Below are 27,555 nucleotides of genomic sequence, written 5' to 3'. Positions count from 1 at the left end.
AAGATACTTTTAGATGGCATTCAGGCCATCAGTGACTACAAACCCACTCACTCCACCCCCGCAGCCACTGATGTCAACTTCCTGAACGAGCTAAATTACTTTTATGCTCGCTTTGAAAGAGACAACAGAGAAACTGCCACCAAGCTCAAATCCTCAGCTGACCACCCGCCGATCACACTCTCCTCCACAGATGTCTGCAATGCACTGAGCAGGATCAGCGCGCACAAGGCTGCTGGACCAGACAACATCCCTGGACGCGTACTCAGGGCATGTGCGGAGCAGCTCGCTGGGGTTTTTACAGACATTTTCAACCTGTCTCTTGCCCAAGCAGCTGTACCAACATGCTTTAAATGCACTTCCATTGTGCCAGTGCCAAAACACTCCAGCCCGAAGTGCCTTAATGACTACCGCCCTGTAGCACTCACACCCATCGTAATGAAGTGCTTTGAGCGGCTGGTCCTGGCACACCTAAAAGACTCTCTACCATCCACATTGGACTCACACCAGTTTGCCTACCGTAGCAATAGGAGCACAGAGGATGCAGTTTCCATGGCACTGCACTCTGTGCTCACACATCTGGACAATAAGAACACTTATGCACGCATGCTGTTTGTTGACTTCAGCTCAGCATTCAACACTGTCATCCCAACTAAGTTAATAGCCAAACTTGGAGACCTGGGCATCAACACCTCCATGTGCAACTGGATTTTGGACTTTTTGACCAACAGACCCCAGAATGTTCGATCAGGCTCCAACTGCTCCACGTCCATCACACTCAACACTGGTGTACCACAGGGCTGTGTGCTAAGCCCGTTTCTCTACTCCCTCTTCACCTCCGACTACAAGCCTGTGTACGGATCTAATTCCATCGTCAAGTTTGCGGACGACACTACGGTGATTGGTCTCATCAGCAACAACGATGAGACTGCCTATAGGGAGGAGATCAAGCACCTGGCCACATGGTGCACTGAAAATAACCAGCTCCTCAACACCACCAAAACGAAGGAGCTCATCGTGGACTTCAGGAAAGTGTCAAGAGGCACACACGACACCATCCACATCAATGGAATGGCTGTTGAGCGTGTCTCCAGTTTCAAGTTCCTGGGGACCCACATCTCGGCGGACATGACCTGGACAACCAACACCTCCTGCCTGGTCAAGAAGGCTCACCAGCACCTTTTCTTCCTGAGGACACTGAGGAAGAATCAGCTTTCCTCAACTATCCTGGTGAACTTCTATCGCTGTGCAATAGAAAGCATCCTGACCAACTGTGCTACAGTGTGGTATGGGAGCTGTTCTGTTGCAGAGCGCAAGGCACTGCAGCGGGTGGTGAAAACCGCCCAGCGCATCACTGGGACTCCACTACCTGCCATCGAGCACATCCAGAGGAAACGCTGTCTGCATCGAGCTCGCAGCATCCTTAAGGACTCCTCTCACCCAGCCCACAGACTGTTTTCTCTCCTGCCCTCCGGCAGGCGTTTCAGGTGCCTCCGGACCAGGACCAGCAGACTAAAGAACAGTTTTTTCCCCAGAGCTGTCTCTTTATTAAACTCTAACCCTCATTGATCCCACTCCCCTCATATACTGATTGACTCTCCTCTCCCTCCTCACACCTGCCTCCATTTTGTTATTTGCAATACTATAATGTTCATTTGCACTGCTGACTGTTATTACAGTAACAACTGTTTACATATGCATCTTGCACTACTACCTACTTACCTTGACTGGAATATGCTCAATTTGCACTGCCGACTGTTTATTTATACAGTACCAATTGTTTACATATACATTGGCAATACCGTACTTTAACTGTAATATGCAATTACTTTCCACTGCACTTTTACTCGGATAGCTTCTGTCCAAACTTTATTTGCACTACTTTAAATCCATTGTTATACTGCTCATCTTAGCCTAACTTATTACATATATCTCTATAAAACTCTGTTTATAGTAATAACCATCTGTATATTATGCTCACATTCTGTTTATAGTAACAGCCATCTGTATATATATTCATAGTACATATTCACCTGTATACTCTGTTTATAGTAATAACCATCTGTATATTATGTTCATTGTACAGATCTATCTGTAAAAATTCTGTTTATAGTAATAGCCATCTGTATATTATATTCAGTACATATCTAGCTGTAAATTCTGTTCACAGTAATAGTTATCTATATTATATTCATAGGACAAATCTATCTGTAAAATTCTGTTTATAATAGTATTTAACTCTATATTTATTCAGTACATATCCATGTTCTGCACTTATGGAACCACTGTATACCCTGCACTTGCTGCTATTGCACTTCTGGTTAGACCTAAACTGCATTTCGTTGCCTTGTACCTGTACTTGTGTAATGACAATAAAGTTGAATCTAATCTAATCTAATCTAATTACTACTTTGAACATTGTGATCGCTAGATAAAGGCTTAATTAACAATTTTTTTGTGAAAACCTCAAATTTGATTTAATTATTTGATTATTTAATTTTTCACTTGTTTTGCCTGTAGCTCGAAATTAACTTGTGTGCATTCCGACTCATTTTGCCAGCATGGGTCACATATTCAGATCATGACAAGGGTGGCATAAGCGATGATATTGAATGCCAACTCATGGAAGGAATAAAGGCAAGCCCTTATTTTGCCATACAGCTGGACGAGTCGACGGACATAAGCAATGCCGCGTTACTGTTAGTTTTTGTCTGATACTGCATGGACAGTAATCTTTGTGAAGATCTGCTATTTTGCAAAGAACTTCCAACGAGAACCGCAGCAGATAATGTCACGCACTGCCTTGATGAGTACTTCTCTGAAAAAGTTCTTGATTGGAAATACAGGTATGCACAGACGGCACGGCTGCTTTGATGGGAAAACATTGCGGTGTTGTTAAACAAATCCAAGAGCGAGTGGATGCACTGTTTCTTGTACAGGGAAAGTCTTGCAACAAAGCAGATGTCACCAGAACTGCATGAGGCCATGAACATTGCTGTGAAAACTGTTAACTATATTAAGAAAAATGTGAAATTTCTTCACTACTAAATATTTCACATTCAACTGTTAGTGGTATAATAATAAAGTGGAGGCAATTTTGAACAACAGCAACTCAGCCACGGAGAGGTAGGCCATGTAAAACCACAGAGCGGGGTCAGCGCATGCTGAGACTCACAGTGCGCAGAAGTCGCCAACTTTCTGCAGAGTCAATAGCTACACACCTCCAAACTTCATGTGGCCTTCAGATTAGCTCAAGAACAGTGCATAGAGCTTCATGGAATGGGTTTCCATGGCCGAGCAGCTTCATCCAAGCCTTACATCACCAAGTGCAATGCAAAGCATCGGATACAGTGATGTAAAGCAGTGGACTCTCCAGTGGACCACTGGACTCTACAGCAGTGGAGACATGTTCTCTGGAGTGACGAATCACACTTCTCTGTCTGGCAATCCGATGGACGAGTCTGGGTTTGGCGGATGCCAGGAGAACGGGACTTGCCTGACTGCATTGTGTCAAGTGTAAAGTTTGGTGGAGGGGGGGTTATGATGTGGGGTTGTTTTTCAGGGGTTAAGCTTGGCCCCTTCGTTCCAGTGAAAGGAACTCTTAATGCTTCAGCATACATTCAAGCACATTTTGGACAATTTCATGCTCCCAACTTTGGGGGTAACAGTTTGGGGATGGCCCTGTCCTGTTCCAACATGACTGCGCACCAGTGCACAAAGCAAGGTCTTCTTCCTTGACTATTTCCAGAGCTATAAGGATAGCAAACAATTGTGAGTTCTGGCTGGACAAGGGTTTCCTGAAATGGACAGAAAGGGGTCTAGTGGTTTTGGACCAGCTGTTTGACGGAGCAGCCTTGAAATCATTTGAACTGGTCAAAGAGAAATATGATTTACCAAACCAAGATTTCTTTAGGTATTTACAAATTAGACATTACCTCCAAAATCATCAAGAACGGGAAAGGCTCTGCTCTCTACCAACAAAAATAGAGCGCTTCTTCATATCAATAACAGAAGGAATAGTGAAGTCAAAATTAATTTCACATATTTACAAAATATTGCAGGAAGAATTTAAAGGACATAATTTAGATATTAAAGAAAAATGGGAATTAGAAATGAACACAATAATTACAGATAAGCAGTGGGAGACTTCACTCAGTCAAGGACACAGGGTAACCAGTAGTCCTAACTGGAAGGAATTTGGATGGAAAATTAAAATGAGATATTTTAGAACTCCATTCATAACATCAAAATGGAGCAACAATTCAGACGGCTGTTGGAGGGGTTGTGGCTTGGTGGGAGATCACACCCATATATTTTGGGACTGCCCAAAGATAACGGAATATTGGCAAAATGTAGAAAAAAAAAAAAATGTCTTTGTATAGATCTACCTCTTGAACCATCATACTTTGTGCTAGGGATAATGCCAGCTGACCTTGAAGAGAACAACCAAACATGTTTGCTGAGAATCCTTCTTTTAATAGCGAATAAGGTAATCACAGCCTCCTGGCTGAAGCCACACCCTCCAACGGTTGCACAATGGAGGGAAAGAATTGCCCAACATTGCCCAACATTTTCATTTGATATGACTATTTTGCAGACTATATTTTTCTTACTTTTATTTTATTTATTTAGCATTTATTTACCAATGGTCATGTGTATTGTAAAAAATTCTGTATCTACCAAATGTATATGTGGTATTGCAGAGATAAGGATCTTTCCCCTCACATATATTTTTGTTAGGATGGAAGACATCTGGACTGCTATTCTATTTGTAGACTTGCCCTTGACACTTTACTGCACCATCAATACTGTACCATCAAAATGTTAATTCGTGACATACTGTATGACTGCACTTGATAATAGGAAATAAAAGAAAAGTTTAAAAAAAAAATGTATCAGTTCATCAAGCGAACACTTTTGATAATTCATTGATTCTAAGGAAATGGTATTTTTTCATGGCCACATCTGTATAGTTTCGATTGTAATGTTGTTGACTGATACATTTATGTTGAACGATAATAAGTATTACAAGCTGCAGGCTTTAGTGTGGTTAAACTCAACTGAAGTGCTAAACCAAAACCAGAAACGTGTTCCACTAGTTGGTCACTTGTTCATGTTGTGACAAACACAATTTCTCAGCTTTATCTACAGTGGAGGTTTAACCTTAAACCGCAAACCAATGCTTTTATCAGTCAGTTTCTCATAGCTTTCTTAGCCTTTCTTAGGAAACAGCAGCATGAAGGGATGATGCTCCTTGTTTGTGTTTCTAGATCTACACTTTTCATAATCAGAGCATTCGATTATGCTGTGAAACATGGATAGCACTTTCACACTAGAAGTTTATATTTCTGTGAATGTTCAACAATGACTAAGAGGGTCTTGAGTGGTGTAGTGTGGTGGGGGTGTGACATGGCGGTTGACAAATGGAGAGCGAGTGGTTATATTCTCACATCAAAAGAGCTTTGTTGGTTTATAGCACCCCACCCTACCCCCCTCCTCCATTATTTAATTGTTAATCACTATTAAGACCTGCTAAACCTCAGGTGCAAAAGTAGATGTATGTGATAAAGTAACCGAATAATAAAAAATTTCCTTTGCATTTCTTTGAGTTTCTCTTTGTCTGTCTTCTATGTTCTATTGCAATCCAAATGATTAAAATTGGGATCATTTTAATAACAAAAACAAAAGCCTGTCAGGATAATGCACATCAACAAACCGTCACTTTACAAATACATTGGCACATGTAAAACTATTTTAAATACATTTAAAAATAAAATAATGATTATTATTAGTATTAACATGGCCTATGTTGATACATATAAAAATATTTCGCATTTCTCTCTGTGCAGTGGTGATACGCCACTCTGAATTATTATAAATGGCCTGCAGAGGGCAGCAGAAAAAAGACCAGCAAATGTCTAAAATATAATGTAAACTGTTATAATATAATGTAAACAGTGTTATTGATTGTGCGTAGTGTATTTTTACAATACAAATTAATTTTTAGTTGATATTTTTCAAATGATGTCAATAATAACTAGCCTTTTTAAATATATGTTTATATTTTATATTATCATAGACATGCTTTATACACTGATAAAAATGATTTTGTGGTGAAGTAAATACTACCGAAAAAAACTGGTGCATCATGCACTGGGCCTTGAATAATTAATGAGGTTGATTTTTCACTGTTTTCAAACTGTATTTACACTGTTTCATCATTGCTTTTGTTGTTAGGATTTGTAACGTGCCATTTTGTGACATTTAGAGTTCATATTCTACTCAAAATGACACATTCAAACACAAAAACGATTCATCAAATGTTACCGTCATTGTGTATGGTCTACCAAGTATTGAGGTCTCTGCGTTCACATGACACTTCACATTTTATATGTAAATATGCTGTCTGTCTTACACAATATCTATTGTATTAATTACTTAGGTATTTTAAGTAAAGCATATAGTTAATTCAATATTATATTGTATGAGTGAAATGTATAAAAGGAAACTTCAACTAAATAAATATTACTCAACCTTTTACTAGCGAAGTTAAAATTACTTATTTTCTTTGTTACTTTCACTTAACTTAGTTAAGTGGAGTTTACTTAATTCCATATGTGAAATTTACTTTAAAATATGCGTGTGAAATTTACTTAAAAAATATTAGTGCAAAAACTTGCCAAAGAAAAATTGAGTAAATTTTACTTATTGTTTTTTTTCAGTGTACAGGTTCTGCCTCATCTAATTGATACTTTAGATGTAGAAGTTGAACCACAATGATTCTTAATTATTTAAACTATAACTTTGTTTAAACAAATTCGTGTACAGTTTATTTATTTTTTCCTGATCAAACATACAGTCTTGAACAACATCAACAATAACTAAATGGATAGTTTAGGAAAATGAGTAAATTATCGTAAATCAGTGATTAATCAGTAAATCAGCAATTTATACCAATGAAAAACTGATATTAGTGACAGATTGGCCTATTGACAGCTTGTCTGAACTTCTGACATTTTATAGAATCATAATTTAAGCAAATTTGGCTCTACCAACTAAGAGACTGTCTTACACAGAGACTGGTGAAACTGAACAGTGGAAGTGTATACACATATATACACGTACATTCCTACGAATTAGCCACCTTTTAATCACTCGTATGAATTGGTCGTGAGATAGCGTTGGTAATTCTGTTCATCAGTAAAACAGCACAACTTTGCATGGTTTTCAGAGATATAGAAACCTATTTTATTAATATTTAAATAAATTATATATTTTTTATTTAAAATAAAGAAGAACCATTTAGTCAGCTTGAGTTATGTTTAATGAATTCAATCAGTAAGAAAAAAAAAATGTTTTAGGCTCAAATTTAAAAGAGAGATGCATAATATTGCACACCTAATTATAAAAAATAAAATAAAAACCTTTTATTAATGTCAATTATAAAACATGTCTATTATAAAACATGACTGAAATAATATAAGGCTAATGGCTTCTTTGGTCATCCAGAATCACAAGAAAGACCATGATGGTCGACCAGATCCGAAACCAGACCAGCACAAACCATCATCAACAACGACAACAACAACAACAACATCATCAACAACAACAACAACAACAACAAGGAAATTCGTGATTTAGTGATGTGATGTTTGACTCTACAGGTGAAGGAAAATAATAATTGAATAATGATCATTAACTTACATGAGATTGAAGCATCCTTTCATAAACTCCACTGGGAAACATTGTGTTCTGGATCTTGATCCTCAAGTGAATCATTTCTCTGAATTATGTTTTATATATCTCTGTCGTCTTTGAATCTTAATACACCGTCATGTCACGACTTCAGTTCATTATCACTAAAAGAGCGCAGGACAGGAACGTAGAGTTTCAGGTACACCCACATTCATGAGCTACAGAGAAATTTGCCTTTCAGATTTTGCTTGTTTTTGCTCTTACTCTCTCCTGAAAAGAAGAAATACATTTTTAGAATTTTTTCTATTGTCTTGCACATTTGCTGTCATTCATTCTTGACTTTAGTTTACTGTCACTAAAGAGCATGATAAGAATGTAGAATATCCAGTAACACCCTTATTTGTGTACAGAAACCAAAAGAGCAACAACTTCCAATAAAAGGGCAAAACATGCAGCATGAAATGCCTTCTCACGTGTTTGCCTGTGTCCTTGGTTGCCTATTAGTTTATTGATCAGTCCCCTGTGGCTTATTTTACCCCTCATTATCTATGATAGATATGTTTCCATTTGGTTGAGATATGTTCTCTTCTGTATTTGGTTTGGTTGGTTTGTGTTTGGTGGTCGTGGTTTGGTTTTCCTGTGTTCTCCTTGTGTTTCCTGTGATAAATGATAAGTGATAATTCGAACTGAGACTGATTTCATTTGCCTTCTTTCATTTGGACACTCACTGAGAAGATGACTTCTGTTCAAACCTTTAACCTTCAGGTTAAACTTCAGACAAAATGACTGCAGTGTATGGACTGTATTTATTTATTTTTTCATAAAACCAGGAAGAGGATTTGCATTTGAGCCAACGGTTCCATTGGGAATTTCCTGTTGATTTTTATTTTTTAATAAAATAAGGTGGTTAACATTACTTGAAGAGACTTTCACTTTTTGTTCTACGTCATAAAATACACAAGCACATGCCTGATGTAAATTTTTACATTGATGTGTTTTTAACGTGAGTTACACTTTATTTGTTTGAAAACTGCTGTAGTTCTTCAATAGTAACTGGTCTCAAAAAGCTTTTCAAATATGATTAATAAGTAAAGTTGCATATCTATACAGTAAAGACTGTATAGATATTTATTAAACAAGGTTAAACTGGTGTCAGAAAACATGTAAATGAACAATCTGGAGTTGTGCACATGATGCAAATGTGTTAAAGGTTAAAGACAAAGACTGCATGTATTTGTGGAGTGTGTTTAGTGTAGTTGTGTTCTTCTGACATCAGTCAGATCTCAACCATGAGCAACATGTTTATCTGTTTATCTTGTGCACACTGTAAGTACACAGCAAGAAAGACTATTCTTTCTATAAGATTAGACTATTCTAGATAAGATTATTCAGGAATCATGAATAGGGGAATGGTAAGCAGTTCTAATTTTGACATAAACATGAAAAAAATACATAAAGAATACAAAATAAATGTAATATTGGCTAACACAACATGATGAAAGAACAGAAAAAAAAATCAGGCAGGAACATATTGGCATGCCATATTGTCCTTCAGCAAACAATGTTCCTGTTTCAGAGTTTCGAAGTGTCATTCTGTTAATAATACTGTGTGTGTGTGTGTGTGTGTGTGTGTGTGTGTGTGTGTGTGTGTGTGTGTGTGTGTGTGTGTGTGTGTGTGTGTGTGTGTGTGTGTGTGTGTGTGTGTGTGTGTGTGTGTGTGTGTGTGTGTGTGTGTGTGTGTGTGTGTGTGTGTGTGTGTGTGTGTGTGTGTGTGTGTGTGCGTGTGCGTGTGTGTGTGTGTGTGTGTGTGTGTGTGTGTGTGTGTGTGTGTGTGTGTACAGACCCTTTCCAAAAAATTAGAATATCATGGAAAAGTTTATTCCATAATTCCATCCAAAACGTTAAACTTCCATAGATTATAGATTCAGGGCCCACAACTTAAACAATGTCAAGTATTTAGTTGTTTATTTGGGCTTCCAGCTCATAAAACCCACGAAAACAGGATTTCAAAAAATTTGAATATTTCATGAAATCACACAGTAATACCATGGTCATTGAACAGTGTGGGCAGGTGCAAATCCTGCTGGAAAATGAAATGAAGTCAGCATCTCCATAAAGCTTGTCTGCTGAAGGAAGCATGAAGTGCTCTGAAAATGTCCTGGTAGACGCTGCGTCAGAGCACTTCATGCTTCCTTCATTTTTTCCAGCAGGATTTGCACCTGCCCACACTGCCAAAAGAACCAAAACCTGGTTCAATGACCAGTAATACTACTGTGTAATTACTGTGGGATTTCATGTAATATTCAAATTTTTTTGAAATCCTGTTTTCATGGGTTTTATGAGCTGGAAGCCCAAATTATATATATATATATTTTGTATACTGTATATTCTGTATATTTTAAGGGACAAATATACAGTTTTTGATGGAGTTTTTTTTTTTCAGATCGTTCTTAAAATGTGGTGGACTTGGAAAGGTGTTAATAAAAGACTAAGAAAAGAGGAGGTATAGAAAATCAATGTAAAATACTGAGAGGCTGGGTTTTTTTGCATTCTGTTACATGGAAATGTATATGTTCATGTGTATAGTTAAAAAGCAACGAAAATAATAAAAAAATACTGCCAAACACAACATGATGAAAGAACACTTGAGGTGCAGAATTGTTCAGGCAGAAATACACTGACACTCTCGTTCATTTTTATCTTTAGCAAAACATCAGAAAAGCTTTTAGGCAAGGCAAGGCAAGTTTATTTACATAGTACATGTCATACACAATGGCAATTCAAAGTGCTTTACATAGAAGAAATTAAAATAATAAAAAGAAATAAGAATAATTAAATTCTTAATTTAAGTCAGGTTTTAGACCTGACTTGTCATTTCTGTCTCTGTTGGTTGTTCTTCAGAAGAGAATAAGGCAGTGTGGATTCTTTTTCTCAAGAGAAAGATTAAACCAGCTATAAGCACTATTAATACTACAGATAATACAATGTAAACCCAGAGCGAATGCGATGATGTCACCACAGTTTTTTCTCTTTGGTTTCCTTGATCAATTTCTTTTTCTGCTGTTGATTCTGCAACAAAAAAAAAGTAAAGAAAAAACATGTCTACACTGTGATAAAGACAACAAATTCATGTATAATTATACTGGAACATTAGTAGCGAATGCCAACTATTTAATCATGTATTAATAGGCCAGTTTCACACACCGTTGATGATCAGCTGTACAGTGGGTTGTTCAGATGAGTGTGAGATATAGCAGATGTATTTTCCTGCATCAGTGTAAGAGAGATTGTTGAGTTTGATGGAGAAGTTTCCTCTCTCATACTCCTCTGGAAAAGTTTCGGCTCTGTTCTTGTACTGTTGGTCTTGTTCTGATACTAAATCTTCACCCTTGACTATATCATACACAATCTCGCTGCCATTGTGTCTCCAATGAACATCAGTGTCTTGAAGTTTCAGATCATGTTCAGTGGAAGAACACGGCAGGAGAACAGAACCACCAATAACAGCCTCTACTGTTTCCTGCAGAGACACTGAAATCACACAAACTTGAATTGTAAACACACAATCTTTGGCATGAAATGATCTTTCTGATGTGTCGTTCTGATGCTCACCTTTGTTTATCAGCACCGCAAACACACAGATGAAGCCGCAACTGCAGAAAAAAAATAAAAAATAAATAATTGTTACCTGTAAGTTCCTCAATGAGTATAAAGCCTCTAAAAGTAATTCATTCAGATCTGTTTAGAAAATCTTGTTTTTATTTTGAAGTAAATTGTTAAAATTAGATCATTTGGTCTTTATCATTTAATAAATAATTACTGTAATTTAGTAATTATTTAATAATTACATTTTAAATACATTCATTATTCATCCTTTACTATTGGATAATTGAGTGGAAGCATTTAAAAAAGAAAAAGAAAATCTTAGGCCTTTTCTTTGCATCGTCATCATCATCCTGTGTGCTAAACTCATCTGTAAATGTTCTTAAAGCGGCCTTACTCTACTGGTAAAACCTGAATTCCTTGAATTGACTATATAGAGACTATAGACAAATCAAATTACCTTCAAATAAAACTAATAATTGTATAAGCGATGAGATTCAAGATGGTCGTACAAAATGCTAATGCTAATGCTAAATCACAACAAAGTTAAAGCTATTTCCCTGCAGGTAAACATGTTAGTCATTTATTACTCAATCCACATTTAAAGTATTAGCAATGTCCAAAAAAATTCAGTTAATGCTAGTTTAAATGAAGCAGTTGAAGACCAAAACAAATCCAAACACCGACACAATCTAGCCGGTATCTTCAGTGATAGCGGAAAAGTATGACACATTTGTTCAAAATGATTTCACTCAGAATATACCTTAAAATCATGATGTCCTAATGTTTTCCAGTATACTAAATATACCAATATTTCACAAATTATGATGACAATTGTTTATCAAGAAAGACTTCCGTATGTCACGTCTTGAAGCATCTGACGAAAACAACCACGTGAACGATCAGGCAGACGCATGCGCACCAGATATGATGTCTTAATCGTTCTCAAGGATATTCAAGTATATTCAAAAATACTGAGTATCAGAGAGAAGTTGAAGTTTATTAACACATGCTTTACAGGGAATGTTTGTACTTTGGCGTTTGACCTTCTGAAATCTTCCCCATCAATTATATTGTTTCTGCTACAAGTTATTGTATCGACAACGATCTGTTTGTCATGTCTGAACTTCAGTTCATCAGTAAAACAGCACAACATTCATGATATTCAGAGATATACAGTTTTCAGTTAAAATAAAGATGGATCATTTAATCAGCTTGCATCTGTCATGAATAAGAGCATTCAACCGATGAGTCAAATCAGTCAGCAAAAAAGTTTTAGGCTGCATAATTTTCCCTTTTTTTTTTTAAGTTTAATGAATGTAAATTATAAAAGCACTGTATAAATATATATATATATATATATATATATATATATATATATATATATATATATAATATATATATATATATATATATATTATTTTTTATTATTTTTTTAAAAATATTGAATAATGATTCCATTTCATTATTAACTTACATTGAGATTGAAGTGTCCGTTCGTCAACTCCTCTGGGAAACATTGTGTTCTGGATCCTGATTCTCAAAAGAAACATTTCTCTGAATGATGTTTTATATATTCCTGTCGTCTTTGAATCTTAATTCACCGTCATGTCACGACTTCAGTTCATTATCACTGAAAGAGTGCAGGAAGGATGCAGGACAGGAACGTAGAGTTTCAGTGACACCCACATTCATGAGCAACCTTTCAGGTTTTGCTTGTTTATTAACAGCGTCAGTAAATGCAGCTGATACAGAAAAACAGCTCTCACTCTCTCCTGAAAAGAAGAAATAAATCAATAAAAACAGCATTTTTTTAAAAAAACAAGAAACATATAACAAGAAATTACCTGCATTGTAATGTCATGTCATGAGAAGAGACGCAGGAGGATAGTTTTCAGACCAGACGAGTGAGAGAGTTTCCCTCTGAAAATGAACAAAATATTGATAACAGTAGCCTACACATACAGAGAAAAAAGAAAAATATATATATAGTGATATATGATCCATTTAAACTGAACTTTTTTTTCTGTTGTGTCTTGACTTTAGTTTACTGTCACTTAAAAAACATGACATGAATGTAGAATGTCCAGTAACACCCACATCTGTGTGCGGAAACCAAAAGAGCAACAACTGGAAACAGCACACAGGCTGTTTTTTTGTTTGTTTATTGTTTGTTTGTTTTTTCATGAATTTGTCTTTTCATTTGTAGGTTTGTGGAATGATTTGCTCGTTTCTGTCTAGCTCAAACATTTTTGTTTAGCTTAATACACTTATTCTTTCACATTATTACAATGCACACAATATTTGTCTTCAAATATAATTTTTCTTCAATATTGTCTACAAACAGCAAAGCAAAGCTTTGTATTGTGTGTATTATAGCATTTTGAATTGTGCTATTCTATGGAGAATTTGAAAGCTTTTGTGATAGAGGTCAGTCTGGTTTTGATCATCAACACTGCATAAAAGAGCACATTCCTGACTTTATACTAAGGGACCGTTCGGTATTTATGGAATGGACCACCGGAGGAAAATAGGGGAGGGTCATGTCTTTTTATTCTTTGATGAAGGGAGGGTCATCCAACTTTTTTTAGTCTAGGGGAGGGTCACCCAAATTTTGTATACATGAAAACAGCAAAATTTCAAAGTGGCTTGTTTGGTGCATATTTTTCCATCGCTAGCAGATGGGTCTGACCCAACAAAAATCCAGTTTGTCGCTGTGTGCGTGCGCGCTTCGAGCGTACACGCTCAGAAAAAGTGCATCATGTCAGAACAGAACGCCAATGAAATGTTAACCCGGCAAAGCTTTAAAGCACAAGCAAATAATTAACTTTTGTGATTGTGAGTAAGTGCAGTGTCCTGTGAGTGTAACTCTACCGCTGCATTAACATGTGATGTGAATGTACGTCGAGTTTTACAGTATTGGGACTGATGCGCCAGAACTGCAGAATGTGCGCTTTAGCACAATACTACCATATTTTAGTTTCCATGCTTATTATGTTTCCACAACAATGTTAGTGAGTAAACCTACTGAAATGGCCACCATAACAGTGGAGTGTGATGTGTAAGATGAGAAAGCAGAGGTATATGTTTCACACATACGAATGCGGTGCTCTTCTGCTGCGTTTGCAGTGCGTAACTGACCCACGGCTGTACCACAAACACATACTCATTATTTGTGTTTCAAATCCAGTAGTTATCAGCAACTTTTCAAAAAAAAAAAAACGTTTTGTCAGCATTTCGCTTCTCTTTACACATAGGCCTATTCACTCGATCTTTAATAGACATATTCACGTTTAAACAATTTAAACAACGTAGTATTCGGTGCATTATTTCTATATAGATTTATATATTAAGTTGCTCAAGCAAGTGGTGAAATATTTAACCATGTACTTATATTAAAATCGCAAACATTTTAAATTAAAACTTAATTGACAAAAACAGCAGACTCTCGTGCCTTTTCTTTTGCATTTAAATACATATTGTATCTCACAAAGAACTTGTTTTTCCACCTTCCCCACAAATGAGACGTGTTGTATGGGATCAATTTCCCGCCTAAAGTATTGCAGCCACGGATCAAAAAAATTATAAGCGTGAATCAAAAATGTAAAAACACATGTAAAAATATATTGCACAAACTGAAAAAAATAATGCAAAATGATCAGAATAGCAAACAACGTGGTCACGGATCAAAATATAATAAGCGTGAATCAAGAAATAACAAGCATGAATAAAAACTTTAAACGCATTAAGTTATTTTGCACAAAACTTAAGGTCATGCTTTCTTAAAAAGTATATTTTACTTGGTTTTATTACTCTGTACTTTGTGCTCTCTTGCATTTTCTGCTCATATTTTACTCTTGTGCTGTTTTTCTCTTCGCTCTTCTTTCTATGTTCTGCGCTTGCTTTCCCAAATGTTGCAGTTCCAGTTTCATGTAAATTAGGGCGGGCTTAAGTGTCACCATTGGTCCACTAGTTCTAGATTGACAGCTACTCCTCTAGCCAATCAATTGAAGTGGGGAGTTGACGTCACACCAATGCGACTCGTGGCTACTGATGCTTATCATAGACAGTATATAAACTGGACACAGCGACCCCATTGGATTCAACGGAGACAAAGTGAAGTCAATTAGAAACTCTTACTTCCTGGGGGTCGAGCGTACTGCGCAGACTCAAACTGAGCTTGACGACGTATTTGTCGTATATGGCAAGGCGAAGCTCTCAAATTACCGGTCAATCTACGTTCATACTCTCACCTATGGTCATGACCAAAAGGACAAGATCCCGGATACAGGCGGCCAAAACGAGCTTTCTCCGCAGGGTGGCTGGGCGATCCCTTAGAGATAGGGTGAGAAGCTTAGTCACTCGGGAGGAGCTCAGAGTAGAGCCGCTGCTCCTCCACATCGAGAGGGGTCAGCTGAGGTGGCTCGGGCATCTGTTCCGGATGCCTCCTGGATGCCTTCCCGGGAAGGTGTTCCAGGCGCGTCCCACCGGGAGGAGACCCCGGGGAAGACCTAGGACACGCTGGAGGGACTATGTCTCCCGGCTGGCCTGGGAACGCCTTGGTGTCCCCCCGGAAGAGCTAGAGGAAGTGTCTAGGGAGAGGGAAGTCTGGGCACCTCTGCTTAGACTGCTGCCCCTGCGACCCGGCCCCGAATAAGCGGAAGAAGATGGATGGGTTTTACAGATTACTTGTTTACTACAATGACAGTAATTCAAATTGCTTAATGTCTGAGAATTACAGTTTACTCAGACTTACATAAACTCCTCTTATATTAGTTTGTCATTATAAGAGCAGGACAAGAATGCAGTGACACCCTTATTAATCACCTTTCAAAAAACTGAAAGAGAGAGAGAAACAAAAGGGTTAAATATGACTTTCAAATATGACTATAGTTTGTTTGTATGCAGTCGGCAAGTCTGGCAGATTGGGTCGATTAGCCAAAATGTTGAATGTTTACAACTCTCATGCCCCTCCCCACTACCAGCGAGCACCCTCCCATCGAGGTCGTGCTCGTCAGTACGTCACTGTGCGTGTGTACCTGATTTTCTGTGAACGCGTCCGTCTCTTCAGCATCTATCAACACCATGGACTCGGAGGTAGGCTGCCCTGGCTAATCTATCCATAGATAGCAATAACCGAGGAATTGGAAGCTTGTTAGTAGATTTTCTCTCCGCCATCACGCTTCATGCAATCTCCAGGCGAACTTCAGGCGTGGCGTGTGCATGTGATATTAACGTGCGCGAGTGAGGGGGATCTGTGGCGTGTGCACGACCTGTGATTGACAGTCAGATCTCACACCCCCCTGCGCTGATTGGACCCGATGATCCGGGAGCGGTGGATTTTTGCAAAACAAATAACACGCTCCAGGTGGAGTTAGAAGCTCGGGTTTTTTTCTAAAACCACCTTATTTGTGTTGTTCTGTCGGATTATAGTGTCAATTTCACTGAATATGATCAAAAAAAATTTGCCGATGGCAGCTTTAACTGATGTTTTATTTATTTATTTAAAACATTTCTGTTTCTTTTTTAATTAAAACATTTGTTTTTAAATTATTTAATTCTCACCAAGATGAAAAAGTATACATGGTGATAATGTCATATATTCCTATGTCCATTGCTAAACAGGTTGTCCAGTCTCTTGTTCTGTGCCATTTAGAAAACTCTCCAATTATATGGTCGTCTGCATCACAAAAAGACCTTAGTAAGCTTCAAGTGGCACAAAATAGGGCAGCGAGGACTGTCCTCCAGTGCTCTCTTAAGACTAACGTGGCCTTGATGCATAAACGCCTTTCTTGGCTCACAGTTGACGACAAAATTAAACTACGATTAACTTCAATTTTGTGGAATGCAGTATTTATGAAACAGCCACAGTTTCTCTCTGAGCAGCTTGTTTTTGTAGGAAGTGGACACTTATATGCCACCAGGCAGGCACTAGGTGGTGACAAAACTTCCGCTTCCCAGGACAAATTTTCAGAAACGCACATCACTTTACAGAGCAATATCTATTTGGAATCGACTCTCTGTCTCATCACGCAGAATTCAGAACAAATACAAATTTAAGAGGACAGTAACCCAGGAACTGCTGCAAATGACCTCGTGAAAGCTGGAAATTGTTATGTTCTTTCACTTGGTAATATTTTGAATGTAATTGCAATGTTTGAATTCTTTTGATTGTAATTTGTGTTGTTATTGCTTTGTGTAATTTTATGTTGTGAATATTTTAAAGAGGACCCCAGGAAGATTAGCTGCCATTAAATGGGCCGCTAATGGGGATCCTAATAAAACAATAAAACAATAGTGAAAAATAATAGTGAGGTAGTTTGTTGTTAGGGGTTATCTTGTTTCTGATTTGGGTGGGTTTTGCAAGTGTTTAGTTCAGTTTCCTATGTTTGTTACCATGGTTTTTCATTGACTATTTGAGTTGTTGCATCTGTTGTTCTTTTCATTGATTACTTTGCCTTGATATTTTAGCCCTGTGTGTTCAGGTCTTTTGCTGCACTCCTTGTGTTTATAGCAATTGTTCTGTTCATTGTTTTTGCCCTGAGTGGTTTGTTTTGAGTTTTGTTAAATCTTTGCACTGCTGCATTTAGATACATTCTTTTCCTTTTTTTTTGCAACTATATGCTGAGATTTGTCAGGTATTTTAAAATTGTTGCAAGCTCGTTTTTTTTTTTTTTCTGACCTTTTCAACTTGTCCATATATGATTTAATAAAAAAAATACTACAAAAGAAAGACTAACAGATGTATGTGGTTTATAACTTACAAAAGTAAAAGATATTCTGTAGACGGACAAGAGGATGCAAATGGTAGCTCTGTACTCAATTCACCAAGGTCCACCCACTTACTCTTAGTCTGACTGATGTGGGAAACATCTTTTTTGTTCCTATCTTTGATTCAGAGCTCTGCAAAAGAGTTTATCTTAAATGGTGTGTGGATGTAGTGTTTTAATACTCAGCAACAACATGAGGATCTTTCAGCTTTTACTTTGTGAGTTTATTGCATTATGAATATATTTGTTGCAACCACTTTGTCATAAATTGTTTTACACTGTGGATTTACAATGGGTTTATGTGAGTAATTATAATGCTATTGGAATTTTTTTATTTATCTTATAGATGTATTAATCTGTTGTCGAGCTGCAGTCTCAGATCAACTCACTGATTTGGGATCAAATGTGACCATAAACCGTGATCTTGATGAAAATGAGGTTTATTGGATTTTACCAACCCAATCTCACAGGAAAACGTATAAATTCTACGAGGTGGCTAATTCGTACGAATTCATACGACCTCACTCGTACGAATTCGTACGATTTTTGCTAAATCGTACATATTTTACGAATTGCCCAATTCGTATGAATTCATACGAATGATCTATCCCTGACCCCGCCCCTAAACCTACCCATCACGTGGGTTTAGACAAATCGTACAAATTCGTACGAGTGAGGTCGGACGAATTCGTACGATTTAGCCATCTTTTTATCATTCGTACGAATTCGTACGAATTGGTCGTGAGATAGTGTTGGATTTTACTGAAAACACCAGATCCTCCAACACTGATTCTACAATCAATATCAACCACGCCATCACCTTTTTACTTTAATGCAACATTCAGGAAGAAATATTCAGTGCAATTTAGATGCCATCTGTTTATTAATAATGTAACCGCTGATGAATTAGGAGTTTATTACTGTATGAACACACACACACCTCCAAAACTCAGCAACATATGAAGTAGACTCGGTCAAAATCGAGCGAATGAGGGTCTGTCCTCATCCACTTCACGAAGTGGAACGCACTTCAAAATGGCGGCAGAGATTCCCCCGATGGGAAGTGCTTAGGGAAGTTTGCAAGTGCGTGTCTAAAAGTGGACTGGAACGCAGCCTTGAAGATTTGTGTGACAGTAACTGATCCAGATCTGGAATGAGATTTAGTCTATGTTTCTCTCAGTTTAATCAAACACAAACATGTCACTATATTATGATTAACAATAACAAAGGTCTTATGAAAACAGTGGTTATTAAAGCACAAAATAATTTTGAGAAGTGATAATGGGACATTAGATGTTGTGGTCAGAGTTTTTGACTTCCTCTGCTTGATGTGGAAGGTTTTTGTCTTCCTGTGTTTTCTTCAGAGCTGCAGTAGATTCATCTTAATGTTGTGTGGAGGGAAACAGAATCATTCTGAAGTGTTTTAATCAAGAACAACATGAAGATCATTCAGCTTCAGCTCTGTGAGTTTATATGAATATATTTACATATGCTTTGTCATTAATTGTTTTGTTATAGGTTTACAGTGATCTTCATTATAATGTATTTTTTATCTTATAGATGTGTTAATCTGTTGTCGAGCTGCAGTCTCAGATCAACTCACTGATTTGGGATCAAATGTGACCATAAACTGTGATCTTGATGAAAAAGAGGTTTATTGGATTTTACTGAAAACACCAGAATCTCCAACACTGATTCTACAATCAATATCAACCACGCCATCACCTTTTTACTTTAATACAACATTCAGAAAGAAATATTCAGTGCAGTTTAGACACCGTCTGGTTATTAATAATGTGACTGATGATGAATTAGGAGTTTATTTCTGTATGAACACACGCACACCTCCAAAACTCAGCAACGGCACCAGACTGCACTTCACCGGTGAGTTCATTTACTCCTCTATTGATCATAATGATGATTAGTGCAGTTATTTACTTATTTATTCACTACTTCAGATTTTTTTACACATGAACAACATAATTATTTATTTTCTTTGGTTGCTCCTCACAGATATGAATATAAGCTAGATATTATATTCAGATGTTTGAAACTGCAGTCGTTGTGCTCCAGACTGTTACTGTAATTATGGACACTTTCTTTACAGAATCAACTCAACTAACTGAGTGTCACAATCATACAGCGCTGGAGTTTACTGATCAGAATCAGAAACAATGGCAGATTATTATCATCATATCTGCTCTGCTGAACGGGCTTCTGCTCATTGTGCTGATCGGTGAGTGACTCTTCTTTATGAAAAAAAAAAATGTAAACAGCAAATGAAATGTAATTTAGTCAACAAATATATGCAGTATAAATATAAATATGATGCTCTTCATATTCAGCTGATGTTGTCGTAATTGTGAATTTCCTATTATATAGTCTTTTGACTATTATTTGTCTACAATTTGAATCTGAATTCACTGTCTTGTTCTTATAGTGTTTGCTGTTGAAAAAACAGACATGTTGGAAAAACACAGTGATGATGCTGATCTGCAGACACGAGTTACATATCAGCTTCAAGACCTAAAGTAAATGCCATCACAATAAAGTAAATTATGTGTAACCATCAATTAAGGATTTTATGAACAAAGACACAAATTAAGCATCATTATCACATTCATTGGTTAATGTTCTTTCAGTTATCAAGTCTAGAAGACCTAGTACTTTAGTTGCATTAAGCAAATTTAAAAATGTGTTTGTAATCTTCAATAAATTAACTAAAAGGATCTTTGGAAATGCATGAATCACACTTTGTTTTTGTACAGTTTCTATTTTAATGTTGTTGACTTATACATTGGTGTTCTATGGTAATTTTATTTTAAATTATTATTATTAAGGATTTTTATATCATTTTTATATGAAATATATTAATATTAATTATAATGTTACTATTAGTGTGGATCACTACATATATAGCCTATGTTAATGTATATAGATTTGAATTTTTTATCTACATGCTATAGTGTGGTTAAACTCAACTGAAGTGCTGAAGAAAAACCAGAAACGTGTTCCACTAGTTGGTCACTTCTTTATTTGACACCCAAAGACAAACACAATCTCTCACCTTTGTCTAGAGTGGAGGTTTAAGCTTAAACCACATACTATTACCAATGCTTTTATGTATGTCAGTTTCTCTTAGTTTTCTTAGCCTCAAATGGAAACAGCAGCATGTATTTCTGCTGGGGTTTAAACACTTCATGGGATGATGCTCCTTGTTCGGTAAATTTAACGTAATTTAATTTTAAATTACTATTCAATAAATTTACTCTTTTTTTTTAAATACAGTGCTGGTCAGAATTATTTGCCCTCTTGGTAAATATGATCAAAGATGGCTGTAAAAAATTAATCTGCATTATGATGAACCCGTCCCGTTTGAAGTTCTAGTCGTGTCAGTTACTTTTCAAACGTTCTATGGTCAGATGAAACAAAACAAAAAAATACCTTTTTGCCAGCTGTTGATTTAAAAATATTGCTTTCCCCTGTTGTTTGATTTCATAGAAACAGACACCAGTGATTTTGCCAAGAGATCTCTTATTTATTTAATTAATATAAAACATAGGAGGAAGAGACAATGGACCAAGCGAAGGTCTAATTCAGCTTCTCAGTCATCTTCTCTACATTTCCATCTCTTCCTGATTTTCGGACAAAAGGGCTTGGTTTTTATACCACTGACCAAGGAAAAAAAACGCCTCGGTTACGACTGTAACCTCGGTTCCCTGAAGAGGGAACGAGCGTTGCGTCGAGAAAATGACGCTGTGGGAACGCTTTGCGTGATGACGTCTTGAAGCACATGTAAAATCAGTCCAATGGTGTGGCGGAACGTCAGAGGCGGGTGACGTCACGTACCAGGAAACTATAAAAGCCGGCCCAAAACAGAAAACGAAAGCTTCGTAAAAGTCTGAAGTCGAGCTGACAGGCATGAAGGAGATATGGCAGGGCGACGCAACGCTCGTTCCCTCTTCAGGGAACCGAGGTTACAGTCGTAACCGAGGCGTTCCTTTTCAAGGGAACTCCCGTTGCGTCGAGAAAATGACGCTGTGGGAACGTCTATACCAACGCCTCCATAGCTACAAATGTCTGTCCTGTGTGAAATCCGTAGAGCAGCACTAGGAAGACAAAACATGAGACCCTGGAGCAGAGTCTAGATCCAGAGAGTAAAACCTGACGAAAGTGTGCGGTGAGGACCAGCCTGCCGCATCACAGACGTCCTGTAACGATACTCCTGATATAAGGGCCTTAGAGGCCGCCATACTCCTCGTCGAGTGCGACCGGACAGCCAAAGGAGAAGGCTGCCCAGCCGCCTCATAAGCAAGTGAGATAGCCTCGACCACCCACTTGCTCATCCTTTGCTTAGACACCGGGCCCCCTTTGTTAGGGGACCCAAAGCACACAAATAATTGATCACTTTTACGCCACAGGGCAGCTCTGTGGACGTAAGCGTCTAACGCCCGCACAGGGCAAAGCAAATTATTAGCCTCCTGGTCAGCATTTTGAAAGGGAGGAGGACAGAAGGCCTGCAGAACAATAGGTCTAGCCACATTAGTGGGGACCTTGGGGATATAACCCGGTCTCGGATGAAGGAACGCTTTAACCATACCCGGAGCAAACTCTAAGCATGACGGAGCCACCGACAATGCTTGAAGATCCCCTATTCTCTTAAGAGAAGAAATAGCCAGAAGGAAAAGAGCTTTCAGAGTAAGAAACTTCTCAGGAACCTCCTCAATAGGCTCAAAGGGGGCCTGGGATAAGCCTTGTAGCACAAAGGACAAATCCCAAGGTGGCACCCTAGAGCGAACTGCAGGCCTCAGCCTCCAAGTGCCACGAAGGAAACGAGATACCAGAGGGTCTTTCCCCACAGACATTCCACCCAAAGGAATGTGGTAAGCACCTATGGCCGCCACATAAACCTTTAAAGTGGACGGGGTCAGACCTGCAGTGAACCGGTCCTGCAGGAACTCCAGCACTGTACCAATTGGGCAGTGGACTGGGTCCAACCGACGGTCACTACACCAGGAAGTGAAAACTCTCCACTTCAGGGCATAAAGTTTCCTCGTGGAGGGAGCTCTGGACTGTAGAATGGTCTCAACAACCTCGGTTGAGAGACCTGACTCTATGAGCTGGGCCCCCTCAGAGGCCAAGCCCACAGGTTCCACAGTTCTGGCCGAGGGTGAAATATCGAGCCCTCTGCCTGGGACAGAAGGTCCCTCCTGACGGGTAACTCCAGAGGATGCCCGTCGAGGAGGGACACAAGATCGGGAAACCATACTCTGCCCGGCCAGCGCGGGGCTATAAGAAGTAGATGGACCCGGTCCCTGCGAACTCTTTCCAGAACTCCCGGGAGCAGAGCAACTGGGGGAAAGGCGTACAGACGTAGCCTCGGCCACGTCTGTACCATAGCATCCAGTCCGAGAGGAGCTGGATGCGTGAGGGAGAACCAAAGTGGACAGTGAGACGTCTCTCGAGACGCAAACAGATCCACTTGTGCTTGGCCAAACTCCCTCCATATCAGCTCCACCACCTCGGGGTGGAGCCTCCATTCCCCGGGCCTCGGCCCCTGCCTCGACAGAGTGTCTGCTCCTATATTCTGTACCCCGGGGATGTAAGCTGCCCTGAGTGACAGTAACTTCCCCTGGGACCACAAGAGGATATGGCGTGCCAAGTTGGATAACGGGCGCGAGCGCAAACCCCCTTGGTGGTTGATATAGGCGACTACCGATGTGTTGTCCGTATGTACTAACACATGGTGCCCCCTGAGATCTGTGATAAAGCTCCTCAGAGCCCGGAAGACAGCTAACATCTCTAGGCGATTGATATGCCAGGAACGATGATGGTCTTCCCACAGACCTTGAGCCGAGCGACCCTCCAGGATCGCTCCCCAGCCCGTGAGGGAAGCATCCGTCGTTAGCAATTTGCGACGACAAGGAGCTCCCAACACTGGGCCCTGGGACAGGAACCAAGGCTTCTTCCACATAACCAAGGCACGTAGGCATCGCCGCGTGACCTTGATTGTGCGAAATGGGTTGCCCCTCGGGGAAAACCCCCTGGTCCTGAGCCACCACTGCAGGGGCCTCATGTGTAGCAGTCCAAAAGGTATCACGTTGGAAGCTGCTGCCATGAGACCCAACAGTCTCTGGAACTGTTTGACAGTGAGTAGCTGGCCTAGCTTTACACTTTTCACAGCTGCAAGGATGGAATCTATCCGTGGCGGTGACAGGCGCGCCTGCATCGACACAGAATCCCAAACCACGCCTAGAAAAGTGGTCCTCTGTAATGGAGAAAGCACACTCTTCTTGGCGTTCAGCCGTAACCCCAACTCTTTCATGTGGGCGAGAACAACATCTCGATGTTGCACCGCCATCTGATGCGAATGAGCTAAAATCAACCAATCGTCGATGTAGTTCATAATGCGAATACCCTGGAGGCGCAGTGGCGCCAGAGCTGCATCCATGCATTTGGTGAAAGTGCGGGGTGATAAAGCTAGGCCGAATGGAAGAACTCGATATTGGTATGCTTTGCCCCCGAAAGCAAACCTCAGGAACTTCCAATGACACGGACGGATGGATATGTGGAAATATGCGTCCTTGAGGTCTATCGTGACAAACCAGTCCTCGGACCTGATCTGTGGCACGATCTGCCTCAATGTTAACATTTTGAACTTGAGCTGCATGACTGTCTCGTTCAGAACTCGAAGATCTAAAATGGGACGCAATCCCCCGTCCTTTTTTGGAACTATGAAGTACCGGCTGTAAAACCCGGTTTCCCTGCTGGAGGGAGGTACATATTCTATGGCCCCTTTCTCTAACAGAGTGTTCACTTCCTGTTCCATAACCAGAACCTGCTCGGGGCCCACCACTGTGGGCAGGACCCCCATAAACCGAGGTGGGCGTTTCTTGAATTGTATCTGATACCCTTTTTCCACGGTCTGCAGGACCCAACGAGAAACATTTGACAGTAGCTTCCACGCTGTCAAAGATTCTACTAGAGGTACCAGCCTCTCGAGACTGGTTTCTGGATTTTGTTGCTGTTGAGTAGTCGGTTCGACGCCCTGTAACGGCGAACCGGCAGGGAACGACCGAACAGACTGCTCTAGCACCCTCCTCGGAGGGGGCGGGCATCCCGAGGCCACTACGTTTCCGGGTGGACCTTGAGATATGTGCTCGCCGGAGACCGCTGCGCCCTGTAACACCAGAGGTGGCAGGGTTGGCAGAACGGCCCCCTGAGGGCACCGAAGAGAGACGGGCACCGTAAAATGAGGTGTTAACCGCTCTACTTCGGGGGGGACTACCCTCATTTGTCCTGGGTCCTCGGACGTCAGGACTTTTTCCCAGCAGCCTTCTTGGCGGTAATAACGGTCCGCAGATCCGTTCTACCCCTCGAAGACTGCTGGGTTTGAGCGCGCCCTCCGTGTCCCCGAGGTTTTTGTGGGGGAGCACGGGAGGAAACGCTCTGTTTTTGAGTGGCACGGTGCTCAGCGCTCTTTTTAGAGGAGTGAGGCTGCTCCCGCTCAGCAGCCTCATAGAAAGAACGGCGGGGGAGGAGTTTCTGCAATGCAGCTGCCTGTTTAGCAGCTTCTTGAGATTTAGCTACTGCACTGTTTACTGCATCGCCAAATAAACCCACAGTGGAAACCGGAGCATCTAAAAGAACATGTTTTTCTTTCTCCTTTATATCACTCAGGTTGAGCCACAGATGCCTCTCAGTGGCCACCAGGGCTGCCATAGACCGCCCGATTGATTTAGCGGTCTCCTTGGTGGCCCTGAGAGACAAATCTGTGGCTCTGCGTAGTTCAGCCACTGTATCGGGACCAATTCCCCCGCCCTCCTCTAAATCCCCGAATAATTCTGCTTGATATGCTTGCATAATGGACATCGTATGCAGACACGCTGCTGCTTGACCAGCGGCTGCATAGGATTTATGAACCAGGGATGAAGTATATTTTACTATTTTACTATATTTCACAGCTTTCAGGGAAGATGCCGTTGCTGGAGAGAGATAGCTCGCAAGCGTCTCCTCCACCTTCGGCATCTCCCCATAACCATAATCTTTATATTTCTGAATGGATGAATAATGAGATGTTTGTGGTGCATAAACTCTGTATGAAACCGGTTTTCCCCACGATCTCGACACCTCGGTGTGGAGATCGGGGAAAAACGGCAGGCTTCTTCGCTGAGGCTGAGCACGAGATGGCAGGAAGCGTTCGTCGAGCTTACTTTTCGAGCGAACGTCCTGCCTATCCTCTGGCCACTCAATAGAAAGTCTGTCAACTGCTCTAGTAATCACATCGAGCAGTTCCTCAAACGCATGAGACTGAGGTGGCGAATCCTCAGACTCAGCTTCAACACTCACAACATCCAACTCCTCAGAGCTGGACAATTGCAGTATTGGTGCCTCTATCAGGGGGGAAGAAACCGCAGCGCGTGCTTCCGCACCCTGATGAGAGGCACTGGATCTGTCAGATTGATGCTGAGATAAGGCAGAGCCCGTCTCAACATCCACTGACAGATCCATTTGCGAACCCCAGGTCTGAGATCGCCGCCGAGCCTCAGCCGCGGCGGGACCCGAGCCCTGGGGAACGTGGTCGGGATTGAACCGAGCCAAACGGGATCGGAGCGTACGCAATGGAAGCGCACAGCAATGCTCACAGTCACCACCCTCGAGTGCTGACTGGGCATGCTCCTCTCCCAAACAAACAACACAAAGAGTGTGTGTGTCACCTCCCGTTAAATAACGCGGGCAGGGATGGACACACACTCGATACTGCTGCTTGCTCGCCATAACTGAATCAATATATATATATATAGAGACAGACAACACCAAATAACAAGGACAGATTTCAACACAGAGCGCAACTGAAGACTCAGAAAGCTTTCGTTTTCTGTTTTGGGCCGGCTTTTATAGTTTCCTGGTACGTGACGTCACCCGCCTCTGACGTTCCGCCACACCATTGGACTGATTTTACATGTGCTTCAAGACGTCATCACGCAAAGCGTTCCCACAGCGTCATTTTCTCGACGCAACGGGAGTTCCCTTGAAAGGGAACTACATCACTATAGGAACACATACATTCAGCAGAAGAACATATGGTTTCCATTAACGTTGGAATGTATTCCCCTTATGCTATGCATATACATTTCAGTCCAGCAGCACACTCAAGTCCAAAGTCTCCCAAAGTCTCTCCCACATATTCACAAAATACAATGAGTACAAATGATTATGAATGTATATAAAAAGTATAAAAGAGATACATAGTACTAATAAAAAGTAATAATAATACTAAAAACAACATTAAATGATGAAATTTGAGTCTTCACCAGCAAACACTTAATATGGGTTTGGTTCATATAAAAAAGTACACCATGTGTAAAATGAAATACTCTGCTGTATAATGCTATGGGCCTAATTTTCTGCCAGAGGTCCTGGACATCTTGTTCAGATACATGGCATAATGGATTCGATCAAATACCAACAGATAAAAAATCTAAACCTG

General features: G+C 39.9%; 1 protein-coding gene and 2 long non-coding RNA genes across 7 annotated transcripts in view; 1 reads left to right on the top strand and 2 right to left on the bottom strand.

Moving 5' to 3' along the window:
* Nucleotides 1–8,194, bottom strand: part of LOC309475537 — a 39,053-nt gene extending 30,859 nt beyond the window's left edge. The window contains exon 1 of one of the 4 annotated variants that reach the window (XR_014197700.1): nucleotides 7,702–8,194. This is a non-coding gene — a long non-coding RNA (uncharacterized lncRNA). The remainder of the gene's footprint in view (nucleotides 1–7,701) is intronic. The other 3 variants (XR_014197701.1, XR_014197702.1, XR_014197703.1) reach the window with 3 other exon arrangements.
* A 2,459-nt stretch (nucleotides 8,195–10,653) lies between these two features.
* LOC309475536 lies at nucleotides 10,654–13,157 on the bottom strand. Its single transcript, XR_014197699.1, has 5 exons — nucleotides 13,143–13,157; nucleotides 12,773–13,070; nucleotides 11,305–11,345; nucleotides 10,897–11,223; nucleotides 10,654–10,761 (listed from the first exon to the last, which is right to left on the bottom strand). It is a non-coding gene; the product is annotated as an uncharacterized lncRNA (long non-coding RNA).
* Nucleotides 13,158–18,198: 5,041 nt separating this feature from the next.
* LOC309475517 (uncharacterized protein) overlaps nucleotides 18,199–27,555 on the top strand; it is a 174,914-nt gene continuing 165,557 nt past the window's right edge. Inside the window, exons 1-5 of one of the 2 annotated variants that reach the window (XM_082138344.1) lie at nucleotides 18,199–18,283; nucleotides 19,430–19,528; nucleotides 19,626–19,949; nucleotides 20,173–20,301; nucleotides 20,506–20,827. In XM_082138344.1, the coding sequence (XP_081994470.1) occupies nucleotides 19,504–19,528; nucleotides 19,626–19,949; nucleotides 20,173–20,301; nucleotides 20,506–20,600 (573 nt within the window). In that variant the 5' untranslated portion in view covers nucleotides 18,199–18,283; nucleotides 19,430–19,503 and the 3' untranslated portion in view covers nucleotides 20,601–20,827. Of the gene's footprint in view, nucleotides 18,284–19,429; nucleotides 19,529–19,625; nucleotides 19,950–20,172; nucleotides 20,302–20,505; nucleotides 20,828–27,555 lie in introns of those variants that run through there. The other variant, XM_082138342.1, reaches the window with a different exon arrangement.

Source organism: Leuciscus leuciscus (assembly GCF_965113295.1).
Source record: "Leuciscus leuciscus genome assembly, chromosome: 15".
NCBI classification, from domain to species: domain Eukaryota; kingdom Metazoa; phylum Chordata; class Actinopteri; order Cypriniformes; family Leuciscidae; genus Leuciscus; species Leuciscus leuciscus.
Note: the sequence above shows the minus strand (reverse complement) of the source record. Positions and strands in the feature narration are given on the sequence as shown.